Source organism: Macaca nemestrina, chromosome 6 (genome assembly GCF_043159975.1).
Source record: "Macaca nemestrina isolate mMacNem1 chromosome 6, mMacNem.hap1, whole genome shotgun sequence".
NCBI lineage: Eukaryota > Metazoa > Chordata > Mammalia > Primates > Cercopithecidae > Macaca > Macaca nemestrina.
Window position 1 is genome coordinate 44473352 of NC_092130.1, and position 23721 is coordinate 44497072.

Consider the following 23721-nt stretch of genomic DNA (forward strand, 5'->3'; position numbering starts at 1 on the left):
TTTTGTTTTGTTTTGTTTTGAGATGGAGTCTCGTTCTGTCGCCCAGGCTGGAGTACAGTGGTGCGATCTCGGCTCACTGCAACCTCTGCCTCCCGGGTTCAAGTGATTCTCCTGCCTCAGCCTCCCGAGTAGCTGGAACTACAGGTGACTGCCACCACGCCAGGCTAATTTCTGTATTTTTAGTAGAGACAGGGTTTCACCATATTGGCCAGGCTGGTGTCAAACTCCTGACCTTGTGATCCACCCGCCTTGGCCTCCCAAAGTGCTGGGATTATAGGCGTGAGCCACCGCACCCAGCCCCTAATCCAGTTTAAAGTCCCCTATTATATGATGCTTCCGTATCCTCCTGAAATCTTAAGGTATAAATTATACTATCTGTAATTGTAATACCACCCCAGTCCTGAAGAAATTGGTTTTATTTTTTAACCAGTAAAATCAGCTCCACTAGCATTTATGGAGTACTTACTAATGTAGCAATACTGTTCTGAGAGGGAGGAACATATAGGTAGATATGAGAAGCCTTACAGACGTTACAGTGAGAAATAACATGGCACAGTGGTGAGAATGTACACACAAACATAGTCTCTAAATACAGAGATATAAAAGTGCTATTTTTTTAAACCTCCATTTACACATCACAATGTATTCTAATTGCTTAATAGGTAAAAAACAAAACAAAACAAAAAAAACAAACTTGTAATTTTTTCCTAATATCCCAAACTGGAAAGTGATGAACATATTTGTCTCTTTTTACTTTAATTGATTTCTTAGAAATTTAAGATACTGTGGGGCGAACTGAGTGGAACAAGCTTGAAAACCAAAGTACTCAAGTAAAATTTACTGAGTGCTTACTATGTGCTAACCACTAGCACAGCTGATTCTGGGGATAAAACCACTAGCATGGTCGATTCTAGGGAGCAAAAACCAGCAATGATATTGCACTGATGGAGTTTACAGTGTAATGGAACAAACCGGTAATAATCAGACCAGTAAGTGATGAATTATAACAGGGATAAGTGCCGCACAGTAAAGCCAGCGTGCTGAGTGCACAGCACAGAGTGTACAACGTGGATCTGACCTATGAGCGGGGAATGGGCCGGGTGTCCAGGAAGGCTTCCATGATCAAGGACATACAGCTAGAGGAAAGATCTGAGGAGCACAGAGAGTAAGCCAGGCAGAGAGAGGTACGAGTCAATTCCTTGTGACTAGAGGGTGCAGGGCAGTTCTGAGGAACTGAGAGAAAATGGGAACCAAAGGGCAAGGGGCAGCTTGATGGGAAATGAGGCAAAAGAAGCAGGGAGGGACCAGACCTTGCAGGGCCTTGTGGGTTATTTTAAGGCTAGATCTTCACCCTCAAGACAATAAGCAGCCACTAAGGAGTTCTAACTGTGTTGCTAATTAAATTCTAAGATCACTTATGCAGAGGATCTGACACAGTTCCAGATCCATAGCAGGAGGCAGCGAATGCTGACTCCCTCCCAAACACATCCTGCGGCATTTACTGCTTTATTCAAATAGTGTACCAACTAACAATCAGAATGAGTCTCTCTTCTCTTTTCACATCAGGATCATTATGAAATGAGTTAGTATTTTAAAATTTTAATTGAATGTCCATTATCTCTCAATATAATAAAGTAGAATCTGAAGTACCTTGGAAATTAGAAGTTATTTATTGAATCACAAGATGATCTCATATAGTGCTAAAAATGTTATAATTAAATAAGCTTTAAAATATTTTCTATTTTATAAAATACATTAATACCAAGATAAAATAGAATCAAATAAAACAATGTAATAAAGTAAATGACATAACTTACGGAATCCAAGTTCAATATTACACATTTGCTTAGCAAGCTACAATATGCCTTCAAGGAAAGCTGAGAAATCTACTTAGAAACCATCTGCAGTTTTTGGCATATCAACCATCTAATCCACATACAGGCCTTGTGCCCTATTTACAGCAATTCCTTCATTTTCAAATTTCTTATTTTTTTTCAAATGTTTCTGCAGCAATCCATTAAGACACTTTGCAAACAATCAAATATTTGACCTAAAATATGTCAGCAACACATTTTAAAATTTACATTTGCTTAGATAGAAAGCAGCTAATCATACTGATCTGAAAAAACAACAACAATTTTGGAATCTTTGGTAGCCAATTACCAGAGAGGCATCACATCAGGGAACCATACTCTTCCCAGGTATTTGGAGACTTCAGTGTGAATTTCATCTAGGCTATAATCCTCATCAGGGATCAAAACTTCCTCCATTATAGAGAGCTGTGTTAGCCTTCTCCCACACAGTCTTACAAACTCGATGAAGGCACTGCAGCTGACTTCACATTCACTGAGGCCCAAGGCTGTTAGGTTTGTACAGTGTTCGGCAACACAAATAAGTTCATTATCAAGAGGCTGAAGACCATTAGCACACACCACTAACTCAGTCAGTCGAGGACAGTTGAGAGCTATCCGTCCTAAAACCACTTTGCTGACTGAACAACCAAAATAAAGGTGAGTAACAGGGGTTTCTTCTTTGAAGAACATCTCAAATTCCTCTTCACATAGAAAGAAGTACATAACAACATTAACTCTAGGAGAATGTTTAATAAGTGCATCCCAACTGTGTTTTTTAATAGCATGAAATTTAATCTGTCCAGGATTTTCACTCACAACATCAATTCGAAGATGTTCAAGGTTAACATGAGTCTCGCTTGAGAGCGCAAAGAGAAGTTCATCAGTTAGGATGTAATAATTCAACGCCAGTTCTCTAAGGCCTTGACAATGATCAGCTACACAAAGAATTCCTGTGGGAAGTTGGGGAAAATTCTTAAGAACAAAGAATCATACTGATCCTAATACAGTATTTTGTAAATTTAAATTTGATATTAATTATTTGTGAAAAAGCTATCTAACAACTTCTGAGAGCATGTCTGCCAGGAGGTATTAAGTATATAATGAAAATCATGTGTATATATGTAAAACTAAAATATCTCAGGAGAAGGTTACTATAACTATACCTACCTTGCAGATTAAGAAATCTTTTGAAAAAACTTACTTAATTTATGATTCATAGGAATATAATTTTCAAAAAGAAACTGCATCTTTATAGTTATTGTAATAAAAATATCGTATCATTCTAGCTTTAAAAAATGTAACCCACCATCAGATGAAACATGAGGACAGCTACTCATTTTTAGGAGTCTTAGAGTGTCACTATTATTGGCCACAAGAATCTTCAATGAAGGATCATCCACCGGTGTATCTTCAATTTTGATTGATGATAATGATTTTGAGTTGATAAAAACAACTGTAAGTGCTGACACAAAATGAGACTTGCATGGCCATAAGAAAAAATTATGAAAACATTATTTTAAAATGTACAGCTTTAAGTAATTCACTAAAACTATACCAATACATGCTAATGATAATATAGTAAGAACCACGAACATATGGCTGTTTCCACAGAATCATTTTCCAGTAGAAGATATTTTTATAATGAAGTATAGTTTTATACTTTTTATAATTGATAAACGAAATATGAGGAAAAAAAGCTTCAAAGATTTCATAAAAAATGTCTTCCGATTACTTCAATTAAGGATTTGGTTTTCAATATTAAAAGGACATAATTATTGTATATTTACTTCCTAGAACAAGGGTTGGTAGATTACAGACAACTTGCCAAATCCAGCCTATGGTCTGTTTCTGTATGGTTCACAAAGAATGGTTTTTGTATTTTTAAATGGTTGGAAAAATTTTTTAAAGAATAGTATTTTATGACATGAAAATTACATGAAACTTGAATTTCAGTATCCCTAAATACTGTCTGATGGGAACACAATCATGCCCTTTATTTAAATATTGTCTGTGTATCTGTGTCTGCTTTCAGACTCCAGTGTTGGAGTTGAGTAGTTGCGGTGTAACTAGTTGGCCCCCAACGCCTGAAATATTTGCTATCTGAATCTTTTTGACCCCTACCCTAGAAGAAACAGAATTTTTATCTGATTTATCCACTCCCATATGTCTAGCACCTAAAATAGTATCTGGCACATAGCATGGTAAATGGACGATAAAAATGTGTTGAATGAATAAATGAGATTTTAATTCATTTTATAAGATTTCACAATCTTCAGTGACATCCTTTTCCTAGCAAATTATCCAAAGTAAATCCAAGTCGGTAAATGCTTTGAAGACTGACAGACTAAAGTTTACTTCTAGTTTGACCTGAAAATGAGTAGAACTTCAGAAATTTTCAGATTCAGTATCTTTTGGCAAAGACAGAAAGTCTGGAAACCAAATCTGTACATGATCATTTTTCCCTTTTCAAAATCAATCAAGTTGGATTCTACCAAAGGTTCTATTATGCCTAACAGAATGACCAAATTGGTTATAAATGTTCATTAATTTATAAGAAAACTTATTGATTTACACTAATTGTAAACTGGTTTACACAAATTTTGAAATGGTACAAGGCTAGACTTCTTCAGTAAATTTTATGGTGCCAAAATTATTAGGGAAATATAAACACAAGGTTTAGTTTCCCTTTAATCAACTTTCAACTGACTGCTTTAGTCCTGAAGGATGACTTTAAAAACTATTAGAGTACATATTTCATTACAATAACAATGTATTAGTTTAGTACTATTTATGCTTAGCAAAATGCTATACTTTTATTTTTCCTTAGTTTACAGATTTAAAAAACTGAGTCTCAGAGAGATCCACAGGCTCACTTTAAACAGTAGAGGCAGAGCTTGAAATGAAGCTTGCTAATTAATTCCTGGTATCTAGCTCTGGTGACTGCATCAGCTAACCTAGAAGCTGGCCCTGGAAGCTGATGTGCAACATTAGAGACAGCTTTTAGAATATAAGAATTTCAGGGTAATCTGATTCTGTGGTTCATAAACAAGGAAATAACTATCTAGAAGTGGTAAATTTCATCGGATTACTTACATTACTCTAATCCCTAAATGACCCATTTTTTTCAGCACATCCCTTTAGAAGATAAACAGGCCAGCAGAAATACTGGCTAGAAGACTGCCATGACCCAGTTTATAAGAGAGATGCTGCTATTCCTCTATCTTCTTCCACAGGAAAATGTCCATTAGCCAGCTTTACCAACCACCATAATTTAATGCCTATCATATATCAGGCACTATTCTGACTCTAGGTTTATAATGGTAAACAAAATAGAATCTCTGCCTTCAATGACTTTATGTTTGGTGTAAGGAGAAGAGAATAAACACATTAAAAAAATAAGGTGGTTTCAAGTACTGATGAATGACATGAAGAAGATAAAAATAATGCAACAGTAGAGTACATTATTACTGGAGCAGGGGGTGCCATTTTCACAGTTAAGGAGGGGCTCTCCAAGGAGACGGCATTCAGGTTGAAGCCTGAATGAGGAGAATATGGTATTAGTTTCTATGGCAGAGCATGGTTGGTTGCTTCCTGGCAACCATTCTTCCTTTGTTTGTTAAATCAGTACCAATTTTTAGCTGGGCACACTGCCACCCAGCTCAAAGATTCCCCAGACTCCCTGGAATCCGGTGTGGTCAGAATTAGAGGTAAACAGAAAACACTGTGTAGTACTTATGGGTGGTCTCCTTGATAAGGAGAAGGCACACCCTTCTTCCCCCATTTCTAACACCCTAGCCCCCAGAGCAAGGACGTGATGGTTGGAGCTCAGATGGTCATCTTGAAGAAACACCTTGGAGAGAGTGGAGCGGCTGGAAGAAACCTAGGTTCCTACCACCTTCATACCAGCTATGGACTGTCTCATCTATCAATTTCTTTAATGTGAGAGAAATATACTTTGATCATGTTTTTAAGCCACTTTTCTTTTAGAGTTCCTACTGCATGAATGTAAACATCATGCTAACAAGCATAGGTTCATTTAGTTAAATATTATATTGTTCCACCTCCAAAAGAGAGGCCACAGAATCCCAGGAAAAACATCCACTATTGCCTCTACATGCTCCATGTTCAAAGTAACTACATAAATTGTTATTTAAATAGAATAAGCACAATATCCAAATTTTATATTAATGACACTGTGAGAACAATGACTACAGTTACAAAATACACCTAAAGAATGAAAACATGCATAAACTATTTTTGCAAAAATAAGTGCTAGTCAACAGAAAACAGCTTGAAATAGTACTTTGAATACAAATAGGAGATGGTCTGTCTTTAGGAAAAAATGGCTTTTGCCTAGTTTGGCAGTCTTTAGGGATTTTAGTCTAGCTCACCAAAAACGCATAATATCCTTACCTCTGATACATTCATGAAACTTGGCTTGGCTGTTGAAATCAAGCCCAAGGTCTGGATGGAACAATTTACCAGCTGAGAGAGTATACCACAGGCAGCTTCTGCTGACTCGACACTACTGTCAACCTAGACAGACAATTTTTAATCTCAAATAATTTCCTGATGATAATTTATCAGAAATAATGGCAATGTAATTATTTAGTAGAATTCAATTGCAAAATTTTATTCATTCCTTTGAGCTATCGTATAAATGAGTATTTTTTCTTCGTACAAAATGTCTCAGACTATAAAATGAAAAACAGAGATGATGACAAATTAGCTTTCCAAGCACTTCATATTTTCAAATCTTTTACAATTACCTGAATTTTAATAACAGCATACAAATGATGGAAACTGCATTTTAAGTTTTTCAATTACAGTTCAAGTTCTACACTTCAATCGATGCAAATAACTGTAGAAAAACAGGAAACCGCTTCGGATAAAATGCTTTGCAAAACTCACTGACTGCCTCAAAATAAGGCTCTAGATATACAATAGCATTGTTAACAAAATGTAAGTCATGGTTTCCATTTAATGCTTATTTTTCTTACCTTAAAGCTGACATATTGAAGATGGGCAGAATGCTTTTTAATGATCTGCTGAATGAGATCAGGATGAGTGGACTTAAAATATGAAGTAGCTGACTGGTTCAGTTCAAATTCAAACTTTCTCCAAAGGTCAGGAATATGAAAAACTTCATTCCATCTCCTACATACAGAAGATGCACGGGCCCGATCTAGTAAAGGAAGATACTGAAAAATTCGTAATACTACATGGTGAGGCAAACTCCCCCAGTCTAGACGAACCGTGTGTGTATGAGTCTGGTTGAGAGAGGAGTAGAACCCAAGTTTTGGCTGTTTCACTGCTCCTGACAACTGGACAATTTTATTCTCAACAGATAAACTGTTCCTCTTCATTCTGTAAACATTAGAAAATGTTCAGTGTCTGATAATTTTTTCACATTTTCACCAAATATTGGCACTCTAACTGTACAGAATAACATTAGAAAATGAAAAATTGTTTCATTAATACAATTTTAGTAGGTATCTTCCACTTTCACGCATGGATAGGTGCTACCTCATGCTGGGCATACAGAGATAAAGAAGTACTGTTCTCAAAGACCTATGGTCAAATGGTGAAATACAGTGATAAATGCTAGGACCAAAGTTGGGATAAGTTTCAATGGAAAGAAAAGAGGATGCATGTGATTGAGTTTGTGTGTGGAGGAGGTGGCTTGGGAGGCTTTCAGGAGGAAATGTCCAAGGAAGCAGTGTATGTCCCAGGTTTTTTTTTTTTCCCTAGTCAATTATTGTATTTTAATTTCAAAGGAGGAAGTATCACATTGCAATTGTGCTAAACAAACAAACAAAAAAACACAAACACAAAAACCTGGGAGGTCTGGGAGATAGTAAAACACAATTAAAAGCATAGGTCTAGATAAGTCCCTACTCTGCTACTTACTGACCATATGATCTTGTCAGAACAAATTACTCTAAGCCTCAGTTTCCTCATCTCCAACAAGAAAAGTACCTACAGGATCAATGTGAGGATTAAAGTACCAGCAGATAGTTTAGTGGCAGTCTGTGTTGTTATATTAAATTGTTCAGTGCAGTTTTCTGAACTGTTTTCATTACTTAAGTCAAAGCAAAATTCTAACAAAAACTCAAATGATCTGCAACAATTTTCAGATGACAGCCAGGACACAGGAGCGCAGAGAAGTTAGATATGGCAGGGACAAAGTCTTAGTTCAAGCAACACCCCTGATCCTCTCCAGTAAAGCAGCCAGGGAATGAACATTCTTACTCTCCAAACAGAAATGATGCATGTCCAGATACTAGCCAGCTTGGGACGCAACTAAGTTCTAGCAAATTTGAAGTCCAGATATGTCCAAGTATATATGGTCATCTTGTACATATATTTTATATAAGAATACAAAGTATTTTAAGTATACAATTATTTGAAAGGCAAAATAAAATAATGGTAAGAGTGGTTCTGAACTTTACTGAACTTTGGTTAACTATATAACCCTCCTTTAACCCCTGCAATATTAGGAATGTACACATGGAAGATTCAGTGTCATAACTGAAACACACCTTGAAATCTAGTAAAATATTTATGCAATATGTAAATATCTCTGTCTTGTGATTCACTGTGTCTGATGTGACACATTTCTTAAGCACAACATAGAGTTTGATCCCAGAAGCAGGAATGACCTGTAAAGTCATTGAACACAATGAAAAGTCATCTTTAGGGTTTGGAAAACTGAAATGAGAAGCAAAAATAGTTACAAAGCTGCATCTCAAGCATCAGGCAAAAGAGCTACTACACATATTTTAGTCTGACTAAACCAGTTACAGGCATGACTCAGGCCCTGTCCAGCAATACTATGTAGACCATGTGAAACTGCTGACTACCAAGAATTCAAAGCATATGCTATTTTAAAAGGCCTGATCTACTACTCTTCAATGCTAACTCCTTAATACTGAAAGGTACAAGAACAGATGCTGGATTCTAAACTCTGATGTGGAGCATAGTCATTGACATTTTGCTTGTAACCGTATCATTTGGAAATCTACAAAATGGATAAATTTTCACTAAGTTTTTATAAAGAAGTTACCCTTAATAGAATCCTTTACTTGAAAACCAGTGATGCTAACATAAAGACATCACTCAAATGCCAGGTTAGAAAACTATCTTGCAGTTCTAAACAGAGGGACTGTGCTATATATTAAATCTCATTGTATGTGGCATGGATTGTTAAAATTATTTAATAATATCATTAAATTGCCAATTCACTGATAGTAGAATCGCAATAAGTAATTAAGGGTATTATATTAATACCAGTAACTTCTTAAAAATAATATTTTAATTTTCTTTTAAGTTGTATAATCTTCAAAGCATAAAGATTATACTCATCCACAAATCAAAAATTTCATGTAATTTTATAGCTATGTATATTGTAAAATATATTTTAGATAAATTGATCTTTATTAGCTTGAAGACGTTAATCTAAAGAGTCTAGCCTAAAGATATGTGACCATTTAAAAAGTCGATCATTTCTTTTTCAAGCCTTTCTTACCTAAGGAAGGCTTCCGGATTAGAGTTCACTCTGAACCAATGAAATGAAGCAATGGTTGCCGTGGGGTACTCACCAACATCTATTTGATTTCACTTCCTATCTTGGTAAAATACCACAAAAACACATTCATCAGAATACATAAATAAACATCCAGTAATTTCTATGCTTAGGCTCTTTATATATCACTCTATATATTGAAGGATTTTGTTAGGAAATTATTGATTCTGAAACTGTTTTTTGTTGTTGTTCATTAAAAAACTAGCCCCGCTGGGTGCGGTGGCTCATGCCTGTAATCCCAGCACTTTGGGAGGCCGAGGCGGGTGCATCATTTGAGGTCAGGAGTTCAAGATCAGCCTGGCCAACATGGTGAAACCCCACCTCTACTAAGAATACAAAAATTAGCTGGGTGGTAGTGGTGCACGCCTGTAATCCCAGCTACTTGGGAGGCTGAGGCAGGAAGGCAGCCGTTGCGGTGAGCTGAGATCACGCCACTGCACTCCAGTCTGGGCAACAGAGTGAGACCCTGTCTCAAAAACAAAAACAAAACAACATAAAACAAAAACAAACTCCAAAAAACTAGCGTGGTTAGTGGAAATCTTGTTACGATTCCCAGGAATTATTCTTGAGGCTCTACCAAGTCTATGGATCAAAGAGTGAATGGACTCTAAGAATCCACATTTTAATTAATGTCTATAGAGAGATACTACAACAAATGTGAGAGAATTCATAACCACAATTATTTGTTTATAGACTTTGTAAATCTTCCAGTTCCAGATTTTAGCAGCGCATAATACCATTACAGTTAGAGTAAAGAGGCAGACATGTGATTTTTATTATTTTATCATTCCCATATGAATATAGTTGGACTAGTCTGTGTTAATAGAATATATGCTTCATATTTAAAAATCATTTCATATATAGTGATAGAGATGGCACTGATTCAGTCATACTCTCTTTGAGGTTTGCCAAATTTCAGGAAAATGACTTGTCAGAGTTAGCAGGAAAGTCTATGGAAATTGAAGAAAATAGTAATACAGGTCTACAGCAGGATAAAACTTACAGCCTTGGCATCATGAATAAATGTTGTAAGGTAAAAATAAATAAATACATTCTACTACTTTTGTAAACCAAACTCAACTACACAGAGGAGGTAAACAAGGCAACCTATTAATTTACTAAACAGTTCCCTGAAAACTCTACTGTCTACCACCTGTTAATTTTTCATTTCTCTCTGAATCCAACTCCTAAAGTAGAATTGGGGAGGACAAACTAGCGGAATGTATTTGAGCTCAGGATCTACCATTTGATTTCCTCACTGCCACCTACTGTTCCACAGTTTTCCAGATAATGCCACGGTTGGCTGTCCTTCCTTTATTCCAGAAGCACAGGGAAAGGAACTCCAGGGCACACTTTCAGTGAAACACCAAAAATAAAAGAAAGACAAGTCGAGTTACTAGTTATTCCTCAAATCAGGTAACACACAATTTTATTTAATGCAGAAGCTTTTCTCCTGAGTTACACTTATGGCTAATTTCTGTGCCAATAGGCCATTCTTCATGTGAGAATACTGACATAATACTGACATATCAATAGGGAGTTGCTACCTAAGACCAATAAGAAGATAGTGCACCACTACTTATCTCAGATCAGTTCACTGAAGTCTTCTGAATCAGATGAATTACTTCTCTGGTTGCTGAAGGAACGTGATGGCTGTCTCATAGTCACTAGAATTTTGAGGACAGGTACAGAACAAAACCAGAATACAGGACCCCACCAAGTGATAAGCCATTCTTCCAAAAAGGGAGAAAAGAGAAAGTTGGACATGGATCTTCAGCACAATTTCAGAGTATGAAACAAGTTTATTAGCACTGAGGAGCTCCACTAACCGCCTTAACTTAAATGTCTTTTTTGATGTGTTTTCTAATTTGGTAGATCAGGTGACCACGTGAATGGGATCTCTAAAAGTATCTAAGAGATTGCCCACAGTATTCTTGAGGGCAAGATTATCAAAGACAGATGAGATGAAGACTGAACATCCACAGTCAACTCACTAAAGGCCATGGAGGCAGCTCTCCTCTGCACCATCACTAGGTTCTTTCAGATTGGTGAAATGAATACCCAAAAGTTACTTTTAATAGTTTCAAGTTTTCAATGGTCACAACAATAGAAATAATAGGAGAATACTACAGATAACAGAATATAGACGCAAAATTATCTGAAACGGGTGGATAAATTTGTTGGGAGCAGCAAAAGTAAACGGAAATAACTGTTAAATGTCCTGTATTTAATCTCCTTCCTAAAGTTTCACGATGAGCCATCAGATTGTTGCCCCAGGCAGATGGTCTATGTTAAGGAGTCTGGAATCCTAGTTACCAGTGCAATGGCAAGGAAAGCATGGCCTGGCACTCCAAAATGCACGTAAAAACACACAGTTTTCCAACAAAAGAATGGGGCAACACCTCTTTCTACTAAATATAATCCAAGCAACGAACAAAACATAATTTGTTGGAGACGCTGTCAAAAAGATTTATGTACTTTGCAGCCCATGAGACTCTAAGTTCCCTTCTAAGTCTAAAAGTTACAATTCTTTTTAAAATATCAAATCAAATAAAAATATCACCCAGGTATTAAGGAGATAAAAGATGAAAAATATTTATGTCAAATATTTCCTAAAGCAGAAGTTGCCATCTTTGCAGTGTTCTGGCATTTTGTCACTGGTTTAGCAATTTTCTACACTCAAGTCTCTCGGTGGTATCAGTATATATCTATTTAAGAAGAAAATTTTTACTTCCTAATAAACATAATATGTATGCTTATTTTTAAATAAATCATATGAAAACTGAAGCTTCCCAAATATATGTAGATTGAAAACACCTTTGGAGACGCAAGGGGCAAAGCTGAACTAGGCAGTTTGTGAAAATCCCTGAATGGGGGGCGCCAAGGGCATCTGTTTCTCTCTCCACTTCGACCCCGAAGTCGCGTCTCCGACTCTGGAAGCGAAAAGGGAGCGGACAGCAAGCAAGGCCCATCCGCAGGGAGGCCTTCCGAGCCAGGGGGAGCCCGCCTAGGGCTGGGCATGCTAAGGGAGCTAACAACGAACACAGGTGTTTCCAGAAATCATTTTTGCAAGATTTTTCCGGGAGAAAATAATCATAATTTCTTCTTCAATTTCTTATTTTGGAAGCGTCTTAAAAGGCACACTCGCCAAAGACAAAGACGGAACACCTTAAAGCGCACAGATGAGCGCTTTCAACTCGCGAGAAGGCTACTTTTTGACATTTCTTTGTGGTAACTATCAACTCCTGCGAAGTTAGCTGCAAGCTAACTTAACAATTAACAGCGGTTCATGGGGTGGCCGAGTGGGCGCCCAGCATTGCGGAAACCCCGCCCCGCGAGAAAGCGGACGCCCTGGGGCTGCACTTCAGCACTGGCGGCCCGAGTCAGGTCCCGCTCACCCCGGCTTCGGGGGCGGCCGGGCCCGGGCGGCTGAAGCTGTCGCTCCAGGGGGCGCGGGGCCGCAGGTGACAGCCCAGACGTGGCGCAGGGCGCAGGGCGCAAGCACACGCCTCCCGGGCCCGAAGAGCGCGCCCATCCCGCCCCACGTCGCCACCGCCGGCGGTGCCCCCGCGACACCCGAAAGATGTGCTACCTTTAAAGGGTTTCCGCGCGTGCTCGGCGTTCGCGGGCCGGGCCAAGGCGCTGGAGTCCGGGCGTCCGGTCGGCGCCGTGACGGGCTGGAAGGAGGCCGGCTCCGCGCACTGGGGGCACAGAAGCGCCTAGGCGCCGGGGTGCGCGCAAACCGCAGCGGCCCACGGCTCCGCCCCGCCTGGCCCCGCCTCGCGCCCTCTCCTCAGAGGCCGCCTCCCACCGCAGGCCGCGGCGCGGAGCTGGCGCCCACCTGGCGCAGCTCCGAGTCACGCACGGCGATCTGAGCCCCCAGCCCCTCCTCCCACGGTGGCTGCGGTTCCGGGAGCGCCCCTTAGGTAGCATGTGAGAGGCTTCCTGCCTGCTGGTCTTCAGCTAATTCCCCGTGGCCACCTGCCTGTGACTCCAACGCTTGTGGTTTCTGGGACTTACTGCCGGTGAAGCGCACCCCTTTATCAATGCACAATTGCAGGTGACCCTCGAGCAATGGGAAGAGAGGTTAGGGGCGCCAAACCCTGCACAGTCGATCGGGGTATAACTTTTCACTTCCCCAAAACTTAACAATTAATAGCCTACTGTTGACTGAAGCCTTACCAAGAACATAAACTTTGGATGAACACGTATGCTGTATGTTATATGTGTTATATACTGTGTAATATCGTATCTGCAGTATGGAAATCCGTGTGTAAGTGGATCCATGCAGTTCAAACCCGTGTTGTTCAAGGGTCAACTGTCATTGAAAGGAACCTTATAAGTATCAAGTGATAACAGCTCAGTGTGAAATGTGTGTATATCACCTCTCCTTGTTCCTGCTATACAACTCAGCCCCCAGGTATGATCACTCAATAGTGCACTGTGTAAACTACCAGACCAATACGCAAACAAGTGTGTAGTGATAGATAAGGATTTTATTTTTTCTTGTTCACGTTTTAAAATCTGAGATCAAGCTATACGTAACTTTCGGAAACTTACTCTTTTGCCTACTGTCAAGGATACAGTTCATATTGATACACAGATTCTTTCATACTTTTTTTCCAAATAGCTTTATTGAAATATAATTGACAAACTCCACATACTTGCAGTGTAATTTGGTAAGTTGTGACACCGTTGAAACTACCACTGTAATCAAGATAATGAACATACACAAATCTCCCAAAAGTTTTCCTATTTCGCTCGGTAATTCCTCCTTTGGGCTCCTCTCTTTTCTGCTTCGTGACCCTATAGATTAGATTCTGTTTCTTATTGTAACATAAATTGAATCACACAGTGTGTACTCTTCCTTGTGGTCTAGCTTTTTGCACTAAGCATAATTGTTTTGACATATCTATGTTGTTGCCCATATAATGTTCATTTCTTTTTATTGTCAAGTAGCATTCCATTATATGGTTATACCACAGACTGTTTATGCATTCATCTCATGACAGAAATTTGGATTATTTCTTGTTTGAGGGTGTTATACATAAAACTGCCATTACTTTTCAATTTTAAATGGATATATGCTTTCACTACTCTGGAGTAAATATTAATACCTAGGAGTAGAATAGCTGCATTGTATGATAGGTCTATGATTAACTTTAAAAAAGGACTGTCAACATGTTTTCCAAAGAGGCTGGACTATTTTACATTCCCACCAGCAGTGTATTAGAGTTCTAGTTTCTCCACCTCCTCACTCACACTTGGTATGACCAGTCTTCTTAATCGATAGGCATCTAGGGGCATCACACTGCAGTTTTAATTTGCATTTCCCTAGTGAATAATGAATTCCCTAGTGAATTTCATAAGCTAATTTACCAACTGAACATCTTCGTTGGTGAAGTGTCTATTCAATGTTTTTGCCCATTTTAAATTGAGTTGTTTGTTTTCTCATTATTGTATTTTGAGAATTTTAAAATATATTCTGGATACAGGACTTCTGCCAGATATGTATGATTGTGACTATTTTTTTTCCGAGTCTGTCACATGTCTTTTTTTTTTTTTTCCTTGAGATGGGGTTTCGCTCTTATTGCCCAGGCTAGAGTGCAATGGTGCAATCTTGGCTCACTGCAACGTCTGCCTCCTGGGTTCAAGTGATTCTCCCGCCTCAGCCTCCCCAGTAGCTGGGATTACAGGCATGCACCACTGTGTCTGGGCTAATTTTGTATTTCTAGTAGAGACTGGGTTTCTCTATGTTGGTCAGGCTGGTCTCGAACTCCTGACCTCAGGTGATCTGCCCACCTCAGCCTCCCAAAGTGCTGGCATTACAGGCGTGAGCCACTGCTGTGTCTGGCCTCATTTTGTTTTGTTTTCTTTTTTTTTTTTTTTTGAAACGGAGTCTCACTCTGTCGCCAGGGTGGAGTGCAGTGGCTTGATCTCGGCTCACTGCAGGCTCCGCCTCCCGGGTTCAAGAGATTCTCCTGTCTCAGCCTCCCGAATAGTTGGGATTACAGGCGTGTGCCACCATGCCTGGCTAAGTTTTTGTGTTTTCAGTAGAGACGGGGTTTCACCATGTTGGCCAGGCTGGTCTTGAACTCCTGACCTCAAAGTGATCCACCCGCCTCAGCTTCCCAAAGTGATGGAATTACAGGCATGAGCCATGGCGCCCTGTGCCAGCATCATTTTCTTAATGGTGCCTTTTGAAAAGCAGAAGTTTTAATTTTGATGAAATCCAGTTTATCAATTTGTTTTTTTATGGATCATTTGTTTGATGTTAAACTTAAGAAATTTTTTTCTAAGTCAAGGTCACAAAGATTTTCTTTTATATTTTCTGCTACATGGTTTATAGATTTAGATTTTGCATTTAGGTCTATGATCTATTTGAGTTAATGTTTGTGTATGGCGCAAGATAGAAGTCAAGGTGTATTTTTTTCATGTGCGGGTTGCATCCAATTTACCTAACACTAGTTATTGAAAAGGCTGCTATGTTTCTCCATTAAATTGCCTTTGCACTTTTGTGGGAAATCAGTTGTCCATGTATGTATAGGTATATTTGCAGACCCTCTGTTCTATTTCGTTAATATATTTTCCCATCTTTACACTAAAATCACATTGTCTTGATTTCTGTAGCTTTATAACAAGTACTTGTATTTAAATCACATAGTTTTAGCCCTCCAACTTCTTCAAAATTGTTTTGTCTGTTCTAGATTCTTTACATTCCTGTGTGATTTTTTAAGAACAAGTTTGTCAATATCTACAAAAATATTGCTGGGATTCTTAGGGAGTATTGGCATCTTTAAAACGTTGTGTCTTCAACAAACATGATTGATATAGCACTCTTATTTACTTAGGTCTTCTCTAATTTCTCTCAACAACATTTGCAGTTTTCAGGGTATAAGTCTTACACACGTTTTGTCAGAACTATTCTTAGATATGTCATAGTTTTTAAATGTTATGGTAAATAGTATTGTTTTTTAAATTTTAATTTCTATTTGTTTGTTGCCAGTATGAAGACATGCAATTGATTTTTTTATATTGGTCTTGTATCCTACAACCTTGCTAAAATCACTTATTAGTTTTATTAATAGACATTTCATTAGAATCTAATATATTCCATTGGATTTTCTACATAGACGGTCATGTTGTTTGTGAATAAAGACAGTTTTTCTTTCAGTATAAAATGCATGTTTATTTTTTTCTTTCCCGATTGCACTATATCACCAGTACAACATTAAATAGTTAACACTAATAATGAGATATATCAATGACATTCATTACTTTGAAGACTCCGTATTTTTAAGAAGAGAATTCTCCCCAAACTGATTTCTACATCAAGGTGAGAACAGACTTTTTTGTCTTGTTCCTCATCTAAGAGGGAAAATGCTTCATCTTTAATCATTGACATATTGCATGGATATGCATATTGCATAGATGCTCTTCATCAGATTAAGGAACTTCTCTTTTATTCCTACTTTGCTGAGAATTTTTAGATGAGGAATGGATGTTAGATTTTGTGAAGTACTTGTGTGTGTCAATTGAAATGATCTTACTATTTTCCTTTTTAGTTTATTAAAATGATGAACTACATAGATTGATCTTCAAATGTTAAACCAACCTTGCATTTCTGGCAAAAGACTTATTTTATCATAATTTATTATCCTTTTTACCTGTTGTTTGAGTCAATTTCCTAAAATTTTCCTTAGAATTTCTGCATCTAGGTTCATGGGGGATACTAGGTTGTACTTTTCTTTTTTAGTAATATCTTTGTAAAATGTTGATATCAAGTAATACAAACCTCATAAAGCAAGCTGAGAAGTATTTCCTCCTATTCAATTCTGGAAGAGTCTATATAGAAATGGTATTATTTATTCTGAAATGTTTGGTTGAATTCACTAATAAAGCCATCTGGGTCTGGAGTTTATTTTGTGGGAAGGCTTTTAACCAGAAATTCAATTACTTTAATAAATATAGGGCTTTTCTTCTATTGGGTTAGGTTATCTATTTCTTCTTAAAGGAGCTTTGGTAGTTTATATCTTTAAATAAATCTATCCATTTCATCTGGATTGTTAAATTGATAGACATAATGTTATTTATAATGTTCTCTTATTATTTTAATGTCTGTGGTATCTATAATGATGTCACTCTTTCATTCCTGATGTTGGTCATTTGTGTCTACACTCTTTTTTATCTGATCAGTCTGGTTTAAGGATTATCAATTTTATCGATCTTCTCCAGGAACCAGCCTTTGGTTTAATTAATTTTCTCTATTATTTTTTCTGTTTTATATTGCATTGGTTTCTGCTCTCATCTTTATTTCCTTTCTTTTGAATTTAAATTGCTTTGTATTTTCTAGTTTCTCAGGGTAGAATCTGAGTTCACTGATTTGAGACCTTTCTTCTATTCTAACATAAGCATGCAGTGCTATAAATATACCCACAAGTACTGCCTTAGCAGCATATTGTCAGTTCCTAAACTCAGGGTGTCCACTAAACTTAGTCTGGATTCCCCCTCTCTGTGTAGCAGACTAGACATTCTTTTAAGGCAATAAAATAGGGGTAATCATAGGACTTATCTCATTTGTTTCCTATCTCTTGGAGATCTTTGTCTTTTGTTGCCTGATGTCTTGTTTCTTAAAAGTATTGGGGCTCTGAAAATGACTCCAAAGTGAAGACCTTAGAAGCAGCCTCAAAAGCAAAGTTTCTCTCTGATCTTTTGCCCTTCTGTCTCTCACCCCTCATACTCCCCTGAGGCAAACCATAAACCTCATACTCCCCTGAGGCAAACCATAAAAACTAGAATTCCTCTTCCCCAAGGTGGGTCATAGAAACCAGAACCGTTTTCCCCCTAAGCCAACCATAAAACCTAAAAATGTTGCTTTAACCTTCCTCTGCCTTTTTGGGTAACAGCTGGCTGTAAAGAAATTAAGATCCTCATTCCAGAAGGGTCCTACCCTATACCCAGGAAGAAGAAATGCTACAATATTTCTTCTTCAGGAAGAAACTAATCAAACAGACCTTGCTAGGTTTTTCCCAATCAGCCTATTACCATTAGCTCATACACTTTTGTTCATCTAATTACATTTCTATACACTGTCCCTGCTTCATCAAACCTAAACAAAAATCAAGTAACTCCCCTGTACCTTTGTGTCTTCGTTCTGAAGATTCCCAGATCACATAAAGCTATGATCAAATAACTTTGTTATGCTTTTCTCTTGTTAACCTTTTGTCATAGGGATGGATGTTGGCTGTGACCTATATAATGACAAGGAGGAAAAAGATCATTCCCTTTGTGTTCCTACAAAAGTCATTGTTTCAAATACTTTGTGTATTGTTTTTTGTTGATTTTGTTGTTTGGTTGGTTGGTTCTGGTTTTGTGTTTTTGTTTTATGCAGAGGGACAGTCTATTTCTCTATCTTGATTGTAATGAGAAATCTCTTCCTCATACTTCGTAATGGCCAAATGAGAAATTTCCTTATATGGAAACATTGTAATTATTTTAACCTTCTTCTATTGCTGGACATTTAGTTTTTACTATTATAAAGTAGGGTGTGAAGATCATGTATCTTGGTGCATTTCTGTGAATATTATGGAAAATTTTTCTAGAATTTTAATTATTGGTATAAATATACTAGATTTTGATAGAACCATACCTAAAATGATGTTGGTCAGATAATTATGATATACTTTACAATACAGGAATACACAATATGCCATTTGTGATACAAAAAAGAACATCGTTGTACAGATCTTTTAAAGAAAGTATTATTATTAAGCTTTGAGCAAACAAAGATTTTGGTTAAGTCAGAATAGGCTAGATTATGCTGAAATAACAAACTGCTGTGATTTAATGCAAAAAAGGTTTATTTCTCAGTCATGCTACATTTCTGTCACAATTCAGCTAGAAGCTCTTGTCCCTGTTGTATTCATTCTGAGACCAAGGATTTTAGAGCAGCCACTGTCTCGAAAAATAATCTGTGACCATGGGAAAGAGACACTGAGGCACATACACCGCACCTTAACTTCTAACTGTATGTCAGTTCTGTTCTTACTTCATTGGCCAAAGCTAGCTAAAATGACAACATCTAACTTAAATTAGGTGAGGAAGTGCTGTCCTACCTTATGCCTGGAAGAAACCTGGAATGTTTGGGAACATCTGTACTGACTGTTACAAGTAAAATTGTGCAACAAAAATTACACTAAAAATATTTTCACATATAAAAAGATGTCTCAGTTTTGGTGGGGTGGGTGGGGGGGGTGGTGCATGTTGGACATTTCTGGGAAACCCTCAAGACAGCTTGAACTTTTGACACCAACTTCAGAGCCTATGGATTCTCAAGATCAACCTCAAATGTGACAATTTGTCAGAAGGACTCACAGAACTCATGGAAAGCTGTTATATTCATGGTTGTAGTTGATTACAGTGAAAGGATACAGATTAAAATAATCCAAGGAAAGAGAAGCATGGAGAAGAATACCAAAAAGAAAAAAATCCATATGTAGAGCTTCCAAGTGTCCTCTTCCAGCGATATCATGAGCAGTGTTAAATTTCTCCAGGCAACAATGTATGGCAATACACAATGGAGTACTGTCAATCAGGGAAGCTCTTTCATGTTGTCGTTGGAGTATGGTCACATAGACATGGTTGACTGCCTATGTGTGGTTGGTCTTTAGTTTCCAGCCTTCTTCACCCCTGAGGTCAAGGTGATATCACATAGACCAAAACCTCCACCATAAACCACATTATTAGACTGTCCCATGTGGCCCAAGGTTCCCAGGTAAACAAAGACACTCCTATCAGGTAAGACACTCCAAGGACTAAGAGATCACCTCCTAGGAGCCAAGTGCAAAAGTCAGACCTTTCTTTGGATAAGGTTAACTCTTTACTACACTGGGATCAAATTGTATTTGACTCAACATCATTTCAGAACTCTACAATGAAATTGTTTATGTATCTTATTGTAAAAAAAATACAGGTAAACTCTACCAATAATACTTTCTGTTTAATAAAGAATCTTTATTTTTGGCAGTGTGGTGAGATAAAGTAATGCTATACAGGCATACTTTATCGCACTTCTCAGATGTTGTGTTTCTTACAAATTGAAGTTTTGTGGTAACCCAGGATCAAGCAAGTCTATGGGCACCATTTTTCCAACAGCATGTACTTACTTTGTGTTTCTGTGTCACATTTTGGTAATTCTTGCAACATTTTGAACTTTATTATTATTATAATATCTGTTATGGTGATCTGTGATTTGGAATCTTTGGTGTTACCACTATAATTGGTTTGGGATGACACAAACTACACCCATATAAGAAGGCAAACTTGATAAATGTGTGTGTTCTGAGTTCCACTCACTGGCTGTTTCCTCATCTTTCTCCCACTCCTTGGGCGTCTCTATTCCCTGAGACACAACAATATTGAAACTAAGCCAATTAATAATCCTACAATGACTTGTAAGTGTTCAAGTGAAAGGATAAGCTCCATGTCTCTCACTTTAAATTCAAATCTAAAAATGATTAGGCTTAGTGATGAAGGCATGTCAAAATCTGATATACGCTGAAAGTTAGGCTTCTTGTGTTAAACAATTAGCCAAGTTGTGAATGCAAAGGAAAAGTTCTTGAAGGAAATTAAAAAGTGCTACTCCAGTGAACACACAAATGACAAGAAAGCGAAACATCCTTATTGCTGGAATGGGGAAAGTTTTCATGGTCTGGACAGAAAATGAAGTCAGCTATAACCTGCCCATAAGCCAAAGCTTAATCCAGAGCGAGGCCCTAACCTCTTTAATTCTGTGAAGGTTGAGAGAGGTGAGGAAGCTGCAGAAGAAAAGTTTGAGATTAGCAGAGTTTGGTTCATCAGATTTAGGGAAAGAGGCCATCTCCATAACATAAAAGTGCAAGGTGAATCAGCAGGTGCTGATGGAGAAGCTGCAGCAAGTTATCCAGAAGATCTAGCCAAGATCGTTGATAAAGGCAGCTACATTCAAAACAGATTTTTAATGTAGATTAAACAGCCTTCTGTTGGAAGGAAATGCCTTCTGTTGGAAGGAAGGAAATGCCATCTAGGACTTTCATAGCTGAAGAGGAGAAATCAGTGCCTTGTTTCAAAGCTTCAAAGGATAGCTGGCCTTTTTTGTTAGGAATAATGTGGGTGGTGACTTTAAATTAAAGCCAATGCTCATTTACTATTCTAGAAATCCTAATTCCCTTAAGAATTATGTTCAATCTGCTCTGCCTGTGCTCTAGAAATATGACAAAGCCATCTGTTTACAGCATACATTACTTTGTATTTTAAGGCTACTATTGAGATCTACTTCTCAGAAAAAGAGATTCCTTTCAAAATATTACTGTTCATGGACAGTGCTCACCCAGGAGCTCCGATAGAGATGTACAAGGAAATTAGCGTTTTCAAGCCTGCTAACACGATATCCATGTTGCAGCCCATGGATCAAGGATTGACTTCCAAGTCTTATTATTTAAGAAATATATTTTGTAAGGCTATTGCTGCCGTAGATAGTGATTCCTCTGATATATCTGGGCAAAGCAAATTGAAAACCTACTGGAAAGCATTCACCATTCTAGATGCTATTAGGAACATTTGGGCTTCATGGGAGGAGGCCAAAGTATCAATATTAACAGGAGTTTGGAATAAGTTGATTCCAGCCTAAATGGATGACTTTGAGGGGTTTAAGACATCATGGAGGAAGGAAGTGCAGCTGAGGTGGAAACTGCAAGGAAACTAGAATAAGAAGTGGAGCCTGAAGATGTGACTGAATTATTGCAGTCTCATAGGAATTGAACAGATGAGGAGTTGCCTCTCATGGGTGGGCAAAGAAAGTGGTTTCTTGAGATGGAATCTATTTGTGGTGAAGATGCTGTGAATGTTGTTGAAATGACAAAGGATTTAGCATATTCCATAAACTTAGTTGATAAAGCAGTGACAGGGTTTGAGAGTATTTATTCCAATTTTGAAAGAAGTTCTACTGTGGGTAAAATGCTACCAAACAACATTGAATGCTACAGAGAAATCTCTTGTGAAAGGAAGAGTCAATCCATGTGCAAATTTCACTGTTGTCTTATTTTAAGAAATTACCACAGACACCCCAATCTTCAACAACTACTACCCTGATCAGCCAGCGGCTGTCAACATCAAGGCAAGATCCTCCACCAGCAAGAAGATGATGACTAACTGAAGGTTCAGATGATGGTTAGCATTTTTTTTTTCAGTAAAGCATTTTTAAATCAAGGTACATAAAGATTTTAAACATAATGCTACTGCACACTTAGACTACAGTATAGCATAAATATAACTTGTATATGCACTGAGCAACCAAAAATTCATATAACTTGCTTCAATGAGATATTTGCTTTATTGCACTGGTCGGGAACTGAACCCGCAATATCTCTGAATCATGTCTGTATTAGGCTTAAAATGTAAACTGCCCACTTCCCAGAGAAAAGTTCAGGTACATTTTGCACATGTTTCCCCTTGGACACTGCAAAACAGCTTGGCAGCATAAAAAGACACTGTAAGATTTCCCTCTGTTCTAATTCATCTCATTTAAACCTGCAGTGGACTTAATTATGTCCTGAAGATTGATCACATTTTTCTTTTAAGCATTTGCTTTTTACTATTTAAAATATAAATAGCTTATTATCTAAATAGGTCAAGAATTTTTGTCTGTGCAAAAATCTCTCAAGATTTTTGAGATGCAGTTTTTATTTCATATTTCTTTAGATTCATTTTTCCCTAAAGGAAATTAGTAAAGGAGCTATTTAACTTTGCTTCAAGATTAAGGCTATTCATTTTAAAATCACAAATCCAGCTAGTGTGTCTCTAAATGCAGAAGAGCTTGCTGCCCTTTGCACTGTATCCGCAGTATGAGGCCATCGTAAATGGGAAATTATGAAATAAGCATTTCTAAATGGGTCAGGTTTAGTCGTCACTGACAACATTGATTCAAAGCCATTACTCTGTGTTGAAAAGTGAATAAAGTCAAGGGCATTGTATGGAGCTCAAGATTTCATTAATAACATGTTCTTCTGGTTTATGGTAGACTTTTTTTTGCACAGCTTCGTGGATCTGAAGTTATCACTTTTTAAAATAAGGAAGAAAAATGATTTTTAACCTATTGCTTTTTCTATTGCTCTTCTAGTAAAGCTTTCACATTGCAATGTATTTAAAATAAAATGTAACATTGAATCATGTTTTCCAACTTTGCAGACTACTTGGTTTTAAAACCTGAAATTCAAGGAAAATAATTCTACAAATATATTTTGTTTA

The 23721-nt window shown here is 37.6% G+C and overlaps 1 protein-coding gene across 8 annotated transcripts; it reads right to left on the reverse strand.

Annotated features, from left to right (window-relative positions):
* Nucleotides 1–291: 291 nt before the first annotated feature.
* Nucleotides 292–18689, reverse strand: LOC105467113 (putative F-box/LRR-repeat protein 21). Of its 8 annotated transcripts, none has more exons than XM_071098402.1 (6): nt 18578–18689; nt 9382–10790; nt 6854–8515; nt 6267–6389; nt 3160–3331; nt 292–2803 (listed from the first exon to the last, which is right to left on the reverse strand). In XM_071098402.1, exons 3-6 carry the CDS (start codon nt 7217–7219, stop codon nt 2160–2162), a joined length of 1305 nt encoding a protein of 434 aa, XP_070954503.1. In that variant the 5' UTR covers nt 7220–8515; nt 9382–10790; nt 18578–18689; the 3' UTR covers nt 292–2159. The 8 variants fall into 8 exon arrangements, with proteins under 8 accessions (XP_070954503.1, XP_070954504.1, XP_011714806.1 ...); XM_071098403.1 differs by lacking the exon at nt 18578–18689 and adding an exon at nt 13031–13135; XM_011716504.3 differs by lacking the exon at nt 18578–18689 and having other exon boundaries at nt 9382–9477; nt 10708–12832.
* Nucleotides 18690–23721: the final 5032 nt, after the last annotated feature.